The sequence below is a fragment of the Macaca nemestrina genome, chromosome 3, assembly GCF_043159975.1.
Source record: "Macaca nemestrina isolate mMacNem1 chromosome 3, mMacNem.hap1, whole genome shotgun sequence".
Taxonomy (NCBI): Eukaryota; Metazoa; Chordata; class Mammalia; order Primates; family Cercopithecidae; genus Macaca; species Macaca nemestrina.
In genome coordinates this window covers 118064599-118078546 of record NC_092127.1, presented here as the reverse complement: position 1 = coordinate 118078546, position 13948 = coordinate 118064599, and the positions used below count along the sequence as shown (strand labels likewise).

The 13948-nt window shown below is 41.5% G+C and overlaps 1 protein-coding gene across 1 annotated transcript in view; it reads left to right on the top strand.

The window, feature by feature from the left end:
- The first annotated feature begins 3136 nt into the window (after positions 1-3136).
- The window catches only part of LOC105463529 (kinase insert domain receptor), a 47810-nt gene continuing 36998 nt past the window's right edge, over positions 3137-13948 (top strand). Inside the window, exons 1-5 of the mRNA XM_011710677.3 lie at positions 3137-3506; positions 7583-7676; positions 9988-10184; positions 13366-13496; positions 13735-13903. Coding sequence (XP_011708979.2) covers positions 3440-3506; positions 7583-7676; positions 9988-10184; positions 13366-13496; positions 13735-13903 — 658 coding nt within the window. The 5' untranslated portion in view covers positions 3137-3439. The remainder of the gene's footprint in view (positions 3507-7582; positions 7677-9987; positions 10185-13365; positions 13497-13734; positions 13904-13948) is intronic.

Genomic DNA, 13948 nt, shown 5'->3' with positions numbered 1-13948 from the left:
AATCTTCATATAACTTGTTAAGACATGGAGTCCAAAATACTGTTGGTAATGTAACCAAATTTGGAGATCATGGAGAGTAATTTATGCAGTGTGCTTTGAATATGAACAATGTATATTCTGTATGTACAAGCCCAGAAAAGTAGCTGGAGACAACAAGTGCTTAAAGATTAAATTAAATTTGTCTTGGGTGAGGCTGTTACAATGATTCCTCATTTAAGCTCATCTTGCCATTATTTTCACCATCATAACCCCAGTTCCTGGTTCAGAGCCTAACATGTAGTAGGTGCTCAAAAACTGTTGAATGAATGAACCTTCTTTGCAGTTTAGATCTCAGCAGCATGAAGAAGCCCATGCATTGTAGTATAACTAACCTTTGCAGAATGTTTCTTAATGTGTACCTGGTACTTACTATGTCCAAGATCTTGTGCTTACTAGCTGTGTTGGGGCCTATTCCAAGTGCCTTACATGCAGTAACTCCTTTAATTCTTGTAAGAACCCTGTGAAAAAGGTACTATTATAATTTTTTTTTGTGTTTCATAGATAAGTTACTAGTAAGTTGGTAAAGACCACCCAGATAGTAAGTGGTAGATCAGGGAATAAAATCCAGGCAGTGGCCCCAGAGTCTGTGCACTTAGCTACTATTCTGCTGTCGCATCTGAATAGCATCTGTGGAACACTCAACACATTTGGGGCACTTTGCTAGGTGGTTGCAGTACTGTTGGGTTAACTCACAAAAGTCACTCCTTTGCGATGTTGGCTAATGAGAGGGTGCTGCACATGGAACAGACTTTTCTTTCTTTTTCCTTTTTTTTTTTTTTTTTTTTTTAACGCACTTTGCCTTTTTTGTGTGTGTGTGAACCTAAGGCACTTCTAAGTGCTGTGTGGGAGGGAAAGTGGTAGACTGATTTCATTGAGACTCTGCCAAATTCTGGTCTTGCGGCCATCAAAGACGCATCATTTCCTCCAAGACTTCTAAAGGGGGCTATTACCACCGGCCTGCAGGTTCTGGTTTGCATTCAGAGGAGACGCTATCTTCTTAAATGAGACATGGAAGAGGAAGTGTCATGAATTGTAAATAAGGCTGATAGGGAATTGTTTGGTGATGGAGATGGATAAAAACTGCCCTCTCCTTACCAGGTTCCATCTCCCACCACTTTATCCAACACTGCCAGAGTCCATCCTATTTTATTTGCTAAGTTTACTAGCAGGAAGAGAGGAGTTTCTTTAAAGATTCTCTCCCCTCCCCAAATAAATACCTCCCAGATAAATATGAGTACATCTATACAGTAGAGCACCATGCCAACATTGAAAAGGTGGAAAGATGAGCTTTGTTCGCAGCCAGCTTGGGCAACATAGTGAGACTCTGCCTCTTTAAAAATAAATAAATAAATAAATGATGGAGCTTTTAAGGTTGATGTAGAATGAATCTCCAATGTATATTATAAAGTGAAGGCTGGGCAGGGTGGCTCATGCCTGTAATCCCAGGACTTTGGGAGGCTGAGGCAGGAGGATGGACTGAGTCCAGGCATTGGAGACCAGCCTGGGCAACATAATGAGACCTTGTCTCAAATAAATAAATAAAATTTAAAGGGAAAAAAGCAAGGCTCAAACAGCATTTACACCACGCAATTGTGGAAAGAGGAGGGTGACATATCTACATACTTGTGTTTAGAATCTGCTTGGGAAAAAGAGGAAACATAAAAATTCCTCTGCCGAAAGAAAGTCTTTTCGCTCTAAACCTTTTTGTGTTTTTCCAAAAAAAATTTTTTTGCCATATACATTCATTATATTTCAGTGTTAAAATATTTCATCTGTCAACTTGGAAAGGTAGAAGGATGAATACAGTAAATATTTAAAAACAGATGAAGATAAGTAACGGGTTACATTAATTGTATACAGTCAATCCAGTTTGAATTAGGTGTAGATATAATAATTCTGTGTGTTTATCTTGGTGAAGAATGGTCCTTTAGGTTGTCATTAAAAAGCTCCTCTGGGAGGTAAGAGACATAGGCATTTGCAAGATTCATATTTAATGAAGTAAAGGGACATTTGATGTCACTCCCCAGGTGTGGGGAGATGTGGACAGAAAACAAGAAGGAACGAATGTGGTCAGGAAGGAATTGGAGTTCCCCTCCGAACAGCTGCCGCAAGAAGTCCACACACGTGGAGACAGTTGTGCAATTTGGTCACAGAGTGTCCTAGGTGCTTTTGCTTCATTGCTCCTCCACTGAAGCCCGCTGGCAGCTGGTCTCCTTCCCCTGGGCCTAAGGATATCTTGGTTGGAAGCTCTGTTCTGAAAAGGGGCCTGTCCAATTTCACTAGGGCTCTTCGTTGGGGAACACGATGGACAAAACCCTCTCTTACGGAAAGCCTCATGCCAGGGACGGGCCCAGTATACTCCAGTTCCCTGGAGCCCTGCTATAGGTTTTCTGGCGAGAGCCAGGCAGGGGTCCCAAACCAAAATGCCTTCCTGGGGCTAGGCAGGTCACTTCAAACTTGGAGCCGCCAAATATTTTGGGAAATAGCGGGAATGCTGGCGAACAGGGCGAGTGCGTTTTCTGATTAAGAGCAACCAGATTCAGCTTTTAAAACTACAATTATGCTGGCCAAACAAAATACCCTAATATAAAAACCAAAACTACTGACTGGAGCCGCTGCCAGCTTGCGACCCGGCGTATTTGGCTCAGTATCCGCTTCTCCCTTGTGGCTCCAAACTGCTGCAGATTCTCGGCCACTTTAGACGCGCGCGATGGCGAAGAGGGTCCTGCACTTTGACGCGCCTGGTGAGGGCGCGGTGCCTCTCGCTGCGCTCCTGGTGATGCTCCCCAAATTTCCGGGACCCGCAAGCGATTAAGCCTCGGAGTGGCTCAGCGCCTGTTACCGACTACTTTTTATTTACACCAGAAACAAAGCTGTTGCTCCGGGATGTTCTCTCCTGGGCGACTTGAGGCCTGGCGCAGTCCGTGCGTGTGGGGAAATGGGGAGATGTAAACAAGCTTGGGGAGCTCTAGATCGCCGCTGCGCACCCGGGCGAGGGGAGGGGCTGGCCGCATGGGAGAGCCCCTCCTCCGCCCCGGCCCCGCCCCTCATGGCCCCGCCCCCGCGCTCTAGAGTTTCGGCCCCAGCTCCCACCCCGCACTGAGTCCGGGGACCCCGGGAGAGCAGGCGGTGTGTGGTCACTGCGTTTCCTCTGCCTGCGCCGGGCATCACTTGCGCGCCTCAGAGAGCCAGTCTGGCAGCCGGGATATCCTCTCCTACTGGCATCCGCAGACGCCCCTGCAGCCGCGGTCGGCACCCGGGCTCCCAAGCCGTGTGCGCTCAACGGTCCTGCGCTGCGCGGTGGCGCGGATTCCGTCTCCGCGCCTCCTTCTCTAGACAGGCGCTGGGAGAAAGAATCGGCTCCAGAGTTCTGGGCATTTTGCCCAGCTCGAGGTGCAGGATGGCGAGCAAGGTGCTGCTGGCCGTCGCCCTGTGGCTCTGCGTGGAGACCCGGGCCGCCTCTGTGGGTAAGGAGCCCACTCCCGAGGAGGAAGGAGGACAGGTCGGGTGAGGGCGGAGAGGACCTGAAAGCCCGATCTAACTCCAGAATCGTAGAGCTGGAGAGTTGGACGGGACTTGACACTTTGCGATCTTTCATTGACCAGTAGGGAAACTGAGACTCAGAGACTGGCCCGATTATCTAGCGAGTCTGTGGTCTCCTGTGCTCTAGGCCAGTTCCTTTTCCAGGACTCTGGTCTGCGACAGGGACCTCGGCTGGAGCGTGTCCTGAGATGCCGACACACCGTCAGGCTCTTGGCAGGCAGAGGTGGGAAGGTGCCCGGGCTGGCAGGCAGGAGGTGCCTCCGCAGGCGAGAATAGCCGGTGAAAAGTTGTCTGGCTGCGCGCAACATCCTAGTCCGGGCCTAGGGAAGGAAACCTTGCAGGAATCTCAAGCCGGGTCTCCCGGATCGCACCATACACTCGGTTCTGCCTCTTTGCGAGTAGAGCCGCGACCCGGCCCGTTGTTGTCTTTATGCTCGAACACATTTGCACACCCACTGTGTGAAGTGGGGTCTGGAGAGGAGAGAAACCTTTTTTCCTTCTTTGGTGCAGGACGCCACTCTCCTTGCAGAGAGAAGAAGGAGGGGAATAGGGACTTGTCCTGGGGGCTGTGACAGCTTCCCTAAGGGTCTCCAAGTAACAGCCAACTGTCCTGCGTAAAGCATTGCACATCTTCCAAAGCGCCGTGGTCCTTGGAGTAAGCGCATAGTCAGAAGTTCAAGCTCCGAAAACCTTTCCTGTGGTACTTGGTACCTAGCTTTAGTGCCATTCCTTCCTCTCCCTGCCACCTAAAATTTCTGTCTCCTTCAATTAGGAGCACACACGTTCTTGAGGCAATAGCTGTCTGTCTTTTCTTCCTCACTTCCCTTTCTCTCCCCACCTCTTAGATAATATTTCTTTCCCGCAGCCAGTTTGCTGATGTCCAGATTTCCACCCTTTCCAGGGTGAGAAAGGGGAAAGGGTCAGAGAAAGAAAAAACAAGGTCTAATAATTCAGGGAAAAAAATTTCTTACTTCCTAAGACAAGAATCACATGTCTTAAAAGACACTCACACCCACATACAGTACCAAGATCATCTGTCCATGGTTATTGAATTTTCTTTATAATGACTTGGTTCAACGGGGCCAGTCCACCATGGACATTCATTTGTCCCTGACAAACCCTCTCTCTTCCCCTTTATGGAAAGAGAATGAAGGTCTGGAACATGTGGTTTCTCTGTATTCCACAAATAAGTTAGTTGCTTTTAAGCCTGGGGTGTTTCCTAGCGCAGTAGTAACGGCAGTCGGCAGTTGGGTCGCCCTGAATATAATGGTGAACTTGCCCTTTTGGAGTGCATTACTTGCTTAATTGGATTGGGCTGTAATTGGTGCCATCAAATTCTAGAGACAGAGGCACTGTTGTTTTTCCTTCCCGTCTTTGAGCTGGAAGGGTAACAGTGCACAAATTAATTAATATTGGTTATGGGATTTGAACATAGAAGGGCTTTTTATTGAGTAGTAGCATATGTACCTCTTACAGTTATTTCTTTAGAACTTTCTGAAGAGTCCAGCTCAAGCTTGCCAATGAAATGAATGAAGTTAAATGGAGCAAAAAACCCCAAAAAACCAAAACCAAAACCAAACCAAAACAAAACAAAAAAAACTGTTGGTCTACAAATATGAACGTGAAGTTATCGAGAGCCTTGTTGAATAGATTTTTGTCGTAGACTTGTCTCTAGAGTAGTATGGCATTGTCTCAGCTTTCTATGAATGAAGGACATACGTTTTCTTTTTTAAAATATTTGTTACATAGGAAAGTGTGTCTAGAATGTGATTTGTGGCAATAAATGATGAGGGACCTTCAAGAGTTTCTCATTTTGGTAGCCGAGTGGGCACAGCTTATTGAGTTATTTTTACTGCCATTTTTTTCTCACAAGAATGTGCCCAAATAATGGATTCTTTCTCATTTGGATTGTAGTGTGAATTGTACATCACGTTTTCAGCATCTTTCTCAACCTAGTGTTCCCCAGTCAAGTTTGAAATCTGTGTTATCCAAATGAATTGTTTTCATTTTCCTTTTCTTAGACAAAGTGGGATGGTTTCATTTTGCTTTTAAACACTTTGGTTTTTTGTTTGCCTGTGTTGGGGGCAGTCATTCCTTTCATATTAAAAAGTACTGTGCAGGCTGGGTGCAGTGGCTCATTCCTGTAATCCCAGTGCTTAGGGAGGCAGAGGCAGGAGGATCGCTTGAGCCCAGGAGTTCAAGAAGTGCTTGGGCAACATAGTGAGATCCCATTCTCTATTTAAAACATAAATATAACCCCCCTTCCACACACAAAGTACTGTGCAAATTAATTAAACATGACCACCCAGACCAGCAGCAGTCCAAGAGTGGCCCATAGACCATCTGTGCTAGGGTAACTTGAAATGCTTGTTAAAAATGCAGATTTGTAGACCCAGGGATATTCTGACACAGTCTAAAGTCTTAAGAACAAAACTGCCCTAAACATAAGTCAGTACCAACGCCAGTTAATTTCTGAGATATATTGATATAACTTAGTTTCCAGTTATTTTAAAACCACATTATTGATTTAAAGACCATGATATGGACCAGTTATGTCAGTAACTTATTTTGCACATCTGTGCAGTGTGTGAGAACATGTGCAGTCACTTATTCATTTTGCCTGCATTTGTTCACATTGGGGTTCTCAGATTCAATGCATTGGATGTTTGCACTGGATATTTACTTATACTCTCTCTATTTATACCGTCTCATACTTCCTCCTATTTGTTCATACTCTCTTATTTGCCCAGCAAGGTCAATGCCAGTTTAGGCCTAGGGAGTCATTTTTTCTTAGTTGATATGACTTAGAAAGCTTGGGTGCCTGCCCAGCATCAATTACTTTTTTAAAGCTGGTATTTTCTAAGTCTTGATATTTGTTAAGACTCTAGCATAGTGGACAATTTTTCTTTCTCTCATGCTTTTTCAACACCTCATAGCTCTTCACATTTAGTTGACAGAGAATTCAATTATCTTGCTGTAGAGTGACCCGTGGTGAGAATCTATGCCATGGTACTTTTCTGGTTCTTATCCCTTTTAGGTAAAGACAAGTTTCTTATGTCTGAAGCTTGATGTCAGGATGAGTTCAGGGCTTTGATGAATAAGTTCAGATCTCTCAATTGTAATTCATTAGCATTACACTTAAAAAAATTTATATGCTTTTTTAAAAAAGGGTAATGCTAATGAATTACAATAGAGAGAAAAGTACATTAGTTTGCACGTATGTGTGAAATTGGGAAAATTTTTCACCAAAAAATCCGTATGCTTTTTTAAAAAAGGGTAATGCTAATGAATTACAGTAGAGAGAAAAGTACATTAATTTGCATGTATGTGTGAAATTGGGAAAATTCCACACATATATAAAAGTATATTAACATGCATGTGTGTGTGGAATTGGGGAATGTTTTCTCTTCCTCAATTTCTCTCCCATGCTTTTAATGTATAGTCTTTATTGAGCCATTATTTCAGCTGTGGTAGTTTGGTTACCAGAGGAAGCACACTAGAAAATCGATAAAGGAAAATGAGACAAGGTCATAGATTCTCTCACTCCCTTCAGGGTACATAGATGAACTATATAGAAATCCCTCTAAGTGGGATTCATTAATCAGCAATTTAGTCAAATGTGTACATCCTATGTTTTATAAGAAATGTCAGTGGGTCCTTTCCCAAGGGAGTGAGATCATCAGATGAAGGTTCATTTGGTTTCAATGTCCCATATCCTTTTGTAAGACCTTGAAGTTGGCAATGCAGGAAAACAGGAACTCCACCCTAGCTCCATGAATTGCAGAACTGTTATGTTGGTTTATGACCATCTGCCCATTCTTCCTGTTATGACACAGCTTGTGAACTTTTACTGAGAATGGTAAAAGTAAATTCCCAGTTTTATACAATGAATTGCTGAAGAGGGCCTTTTAAAGTATAGAGTATGCATTGTTTATGGAAGGTGTTTCCTATTAGGTCTAACTCAGTGGCAACTACATTCATTTATTTAATTTGTTTCTAGGTTTGCCTAGTGTTTCTCTTGATCTGCCCAGGCTCAGCATACAAAAAGACATACTTACAATTAAGGCTAATACAACTCTTCAAATTACTTGCAGGTAAGGATTCATTCTAGATCTAGATTTCTTGTGTTAAGTAACTGATTGTTTATTGAGTGGAAATAATTTCCAGTAGAGTAGAATTGTAATAGAGCTTGTAGTAATTGTTCATAAGTGGTGAGGTTTCTAAGAACTGATGTAATAATGAAAAATGAGAAGAATTTTCTCTCAAAAATTCTGTACCATTTTGCTGGTGTTTTTATACTATTCTCTGCTAACATGCATACACACAGACACACATGCACATGAATACACACACACGCCCACATTTCAATAACCAGCACAGCCACCTGGCGTATGTTGGACATACACTCAATAAATGTGAATGAATAAATGAAGTTGAGGGCATACATTTAAGGAACAGAGTTGAAAAAATTGGGGACTATATTTATTATGCTCAGTATGACTCTTGAACATCTTATTATCCCTTTCCAAAAACTTTGCTTTATAATAAATTTATTACTCTAATTTTAATATTTAGGCAGTAATATTTAATAGCAATTTAATATCTAGTGGGTAATATTACTGAGTGCATGATCTGCATAAATAATGGAGCTCAGGCTCTGCCTTGATATTCTGGAATACATCTTTCCCCATTTGCTAGCAAGAAGTCATGCTATTGATTTTTGATAACTGGAGGAATAGACTTCTTTGTCAAGAGGAAGAGGACTTTACATTTTGCCTTTCAGCCCTTACCCCAGGATGAAAGACAGAAGACCCGTGGGTTTAACATAGTGATCACACATGAAAGGCATGGAGGCTTCTTAGGACCTGTGTGTTTTTGGTAGAGACTGTGAAAAGAGGAGGTGATGTTTCCCTCCTGGAAGAGTGCTGGAGGTTCACAAAGGACCTTGGGTAGCTTATTGCCATTGCTTCATGCTTGTTGAATACTAAGCATTAAACCGAATGACATACATCTATTTTAGACTGCAGTGTAAAGAATACCCTAGCCCCTTACCAATACCCAGCACTTGGGAAAAAATACAGTAGCAGGTGCTGTTTCTCTAGCTTTACTCGTTCAAGACACATTTCCCATTAGATTTTCCTTTTACCAACCCTCGATAACAAAGGCTATTTGAAATCCCCAAGGATCCCACGCTCCCTTTTTAAAACTCTGCATAAACATTTCTTATGTTCTGAAAAAAACCATGGAGTGTGTTAAAAGTAACTTCATTGATTTAGCTGCAACTTCCTGGAAATTTTAAATTCTTTGAATGAAGGGCCAATAATATTACATTCTTCTTGATATTGACTATCGTCTTATCTTCCTTGGGGCCTTGTAGAGAAATGCTGCAGTACAAGCCATCTATGTTTTAATGTGAGGCCCTGACAAGGTCCTGAGGGACTGTTACTTCCACCACCTTCCTTCCTAACCTCACTTCTTACTCCACTTTGCCCACTCTTACCTGGCTGGCCTGGCTTCCTGGCTGTTCCCTTAATACTCCAGATATGCACCTGCTCCAGGGCCTTTCCATGTGCTATTTGTGCTCCTGTAATACTGCTCTTCGTGATGTTCCTATGGCTGGCTTTATCAAGACCACCTCCTGCAAAATTCTTTCCCCTTTTCTTTGCATCTTCTATATTTTTCTTCATAGTACTAAACACCATCTTTTATACAATAAATCTTACTTACTTTTTAATTGCCTGTTTTCTCCAGTTAGACTGAGGTTCCATAAAGGCATTGATTTTTGTCTGATTTGTTCACTGTTCTTTCTCTAGTCCTTAACAAGTTTGGCACATAGTAGATGCTTAACAAATATTTGTTGAATGGAAGAATGCATTAATTAGTGGAAAACTCAGGAATGCCAAAAGTGACTTCTGAAGCTGAGTTTATAACTTTTTATCATATGTAAATCTGACTTGTTGGTAGAAGACTTTTTTTTTTTTTTTTTTTTTTTTTTTTGAGGCAGGGTTGCCCTGTTGCCCAGGCTGGAATGCAGTGGCGTGATTTTGGCTCACTGCAACCTCCACCTCCCAGGTTCAAGCAATTCTCATGCCTCAGCCTCCTGAGTAGCTGGGATTACAAGCATGCAACACCACACTGGGCTCATTTTTGTATTTTTAGTAGAGGCAGGGTTTTACCATGTTGCCCAGCCTGGTCTCGAACTCCTGGCCTCAGGTGATCCACCTGCCTCGGCCTCCCAAAGTGCTGGGATTACAGGCATGAGCCACCATGCCTGGCTGGTAGAAGACTTTGACTGTGTCTGTTAAAGAGTTTATTTAAGTTTCAAAACCAAATTTTCTCTTTTCTTAGAAATAGCCTCACAGTCTGGCACTTCATATTAATACCTCCCTGAAATTAATTTTTCAGGGGACAGAGGGACTTGGACTGGCTTTGGCCCAATAATCAGAGTGGCAGTGAGCAAAGGGTGGAGGTGACTGAGTGCAGCGATGGCCTCTTCTGTAAGACACTCACAATTCCAAAAGTGATCGGAAATGACACTGGAGCCTACAAGTGCTTCTACCGGGAAACTGACTTGGCCTCGGTCATTTATGTCTATGTTCAAGGTAAGTGGTGGAATAAAATTCATTTCCCACGTCTCTTTACCAGTTATAAAAGACAATAGGCTCAAAGAAGAATTGAGTACTACAAAGGGCTTGGTCTAAAGGCTGTTTGCCAAGAGGAATACACAAAATTCTTCTCTCCTGAGGCTTCCTCTGAGAAATAAGACTGATTGATTCTGGAGCTTTGGCTGTGTTATCTCTCTTTTGCCCAATTAGTTTGGGTCTGATCTTTGTTTCTAAGGTAAATCTGTGTTCACTATTGGCCATTGAGACTTATAAAAAGTCTTCTTATGTTTGAGAAGAAAACTGAAAATTCTTGAAATTGAGGAAGATTTTCTGGAGAAATTTCTGTGGAGAGAAAAGTTATCTACAGCAGAGTAGGAGATTTTCCCAAGAATGCATAGGAAAGCATTTTTGCCAAGGGCTCTGGAGTTTTTTGCACACAGGAACTTTTTTCTTACTAATACTTCATAGAAAATAATTCCCATACTCATGTGCAAATAGAGACATTGCTTCAGACTCTTTTCAGGACAATGTTTCTTTCCTTTGCTTGTTTGGTCTGAGATCTTGGATGATATGCTGTATCTTTCTAGGATGTGCAATTTGGGATTGATATTATGAAGGCTGACTTAACGTCCATATAGTATAAAATAAATATCACACATATTCAGCATTTATAATGAGTTATGCATTCTTTTGTTTCAAAAATCTTACACTATCTTATTTTTTCTGTGAAAACCTGACTTAACTAATGAGATCCCTATGATATGAATTTGAGGAATGTAAGGGTTGCATCATAGTTTGCTTGCATGTACCAAATATTTTTCCTTTCAGTGAAGATAAACAGACATTTTATGTTTTATGTATATGCCTCTTTATGTCCCAGAGTATTTGAGACAGGTGAAGATGACTTAGGCTTTTTTCTCAGAAAAAAGCTTTTACAAGGCAAGAATTTCATCAGCTTTGGGAAACACACTTGCATATCTCTGCTTACATTTCAGTAGTGTAATATGGTCAGTGCAATGAAAAAGTGGATACCATATGAAAATAAACTGTGCCACTGGATTCACGATGTTTGAGAAATATCTTTGCCCAGAGTAAGCATTGTCCAAGATAGAATTCTGTGCCCTCCTCCTTCCCTCCACAGGATTTGAAAGAGACAAGTCTCACATCTTGGAGAATTTCTGGCTCCTTTTGACCTGGCAGTCTTGAGAGATGCAGCTCGGTCAGAAGATTGCAAGGATTTCCTGCTTTCAGCCTGTCTAGAAATACTACAAGCTGAACCTCCCCCATAATATCTCATTATTTACTTCTTCCTAAGTCAGGAAACTTGGAGACATGTGAAAATTCATTTCATGAGTTTCAGTAAATATTTTATTTTGAGAGGCTGAGTGGTTGTTTGGGTTTCTTTTGTTTATTTCCTTTTTTTGAGATACCGAAATAGAACTGATTTACTTAACAGGTTTAGTCTTACGTCAAAGGGTTAATTTAGCTTCCAAAGGCTTGCTCTGTAAGCAAGTTATGTAATATTTCCTAACATGTGGACGAAAGGTAGGCAACATTAAGAAGTGGCAATCCCTAGCACTGTTTATTGGTATACTGCCTGTCTTTGGGTATACCATTAAATTCTGCTTCCTGTCTAAGCCTAAAGTTCTAGGAGTTGGGCTGTCCAAGATTTTGGCCACGAAGTTAAACAATGGGAAAGCAAACACTGAAGTATTCTCTATGGATAGGTGTTTAATGTCCCCTCTGGTCCCCACCTTACTTCCCTAATCTTCTGACCCTATTCTCTTCAGCAATGGATGGAGCCAGGAAGTGAGCCCTGGCCTCATAAGATAATGACTATGGCATGTGGTGGGCTAGATTGGCTGCTTTTCTGTGCTTTCCAGCTGGGAAGGAAATCAAACTTCTGCTGTTGCAGGGAATTAGTTGCCTTTGTCCCCTGTGGTTTAATTAACTCTTTCTTCACTTTGACTGACTATTATGAAGCGCTCTGAAAATGCTTGATCAGATGTGTTGGGCATAGCAATGTGAAATATTATCTCTCTGAGATTTCAAGCATGACTCCACACCACATCATCTCTATCTCTGGGGAATGGACTAAGTTTCCAACAGCATATTAACATTGTATGAGTAATGAATGGCTGTGAAATCTTCTTTTTTTTTTTTGAGATGGATTTTGCTCTTGTTGCCCAGGCTGAAGTGCAGTGGTGCTATCTCAGCTCACTGCAACTTTTGCCCCCCAGGTTCAAACGAATCTCCTGCCTCAGACTCCAAAATAGCTGGGACTACAGGCGCATGACACCATGCCCTGCTAGTTTTTTGTATTTTTAGTAGAGATGGGGTTTTGCCATGCTGGCCAGGCTGGTCTCAAACTCCTGATCTCAAGTGATCCGCCCGCCTCAGCCTCCCAAAGTGCTGGGATTACAGGCGTGAGCCACTGAATCCAGTCAGAATCTCTTCAGTTTTCTTCTCAGTCTTTGGAACAGTAGCTTTTCAAATGTTTGTCACTGAAGATATCAATGACTGCTAAATGTTAAACTAAATGCAAAAACAATTAAACATGATTTTAGAAAGAATCATATCCCTAGTCTTCAGAATCTTAAAATGCTCCCATAAAAGGTCCTCTTGAATAACCAAATTCAAAAATGTTAGTTGTTTCCTGTTAATCTAAAGATCCTTTGGGATCCATTCATTGATTTTCATGGAATTTACATTATTTACCTAAAGAGAAAGCACGTGAGTATTTTAAACATCAGTAAAACTTGTTGGTAAAGTGTATAGATTTAACTTTAAATTTTAAAGTAAATATTATCCTTCTTTTTGAAAAAATATAATGATTAATCTTTTAAAATGTAAAATCTATAAAAATATATTCTACTTGTCAATAAACCTTGTGAAAGGAGTCAATCTCAACTGGGAGTTTTTTTCAAAATTTTTATACACACAAATACATACACGTGCATGTGTGCGCACACACACACACATACACCCCCATCCAAGTGTGGAGCCAGATGTCTTGGAGCCAGATGTCTATCAGTAGAATAAGCTATGGATGCCTTTGCTTGTGTGAGGTGTCACTTCCAGTCATTCACTTGTCTGGTTAGAGTTTAGGAACCTGAAAAATGACCAACTTTTCTAGTAAATACCATTAACTCATTAATAAAACTAAATTTTCTTCTAGATTACAGATCTCCATTTATTGCTTCTGTTAGTGACCAACATGGAGTCGTGTACATTACTGAGAACAAAAACAAAACTGTGGTGATTCCATGTCTCGGGTCCATTTCAAATCTCAACGTGTCACTTTGTGCAGTAAGTTGCATCTCCTCCAATCGTCTCTTAAGTTTTTATATTTTTAAGCGAATAGTAAGACGGGTAGCCTGTTTATAATATTCACAATGAGTTTTCAGGATCCTTTACGAAGGGCGAAATACACTGAATAAAACTAATTAGTATTCTTAAAAATAAGATGAATTCTTCAGTGATCATTGTACATGGCTCTCATTTTTGGTACTGGATTAAATATTTGGTATTTCTTTTTATTACCCAGAGGTACCCAGAAAAGAGATTTGTTCCTGATGGTAACAGAATTTCCTGGGACAGCAAGAAGGGCTTTACTATTCCCAGCTATATGATCAGCTATGCTGGCATGGTCTTCTGTGAAGCAAAAATTAATGATGAAAGTTACCAGTCTATTATGTACATAGTTGTGGTTGTAGGTAAGAGGAAAGTTCCTTTCCATATCATTAATAACAGATAGTAGA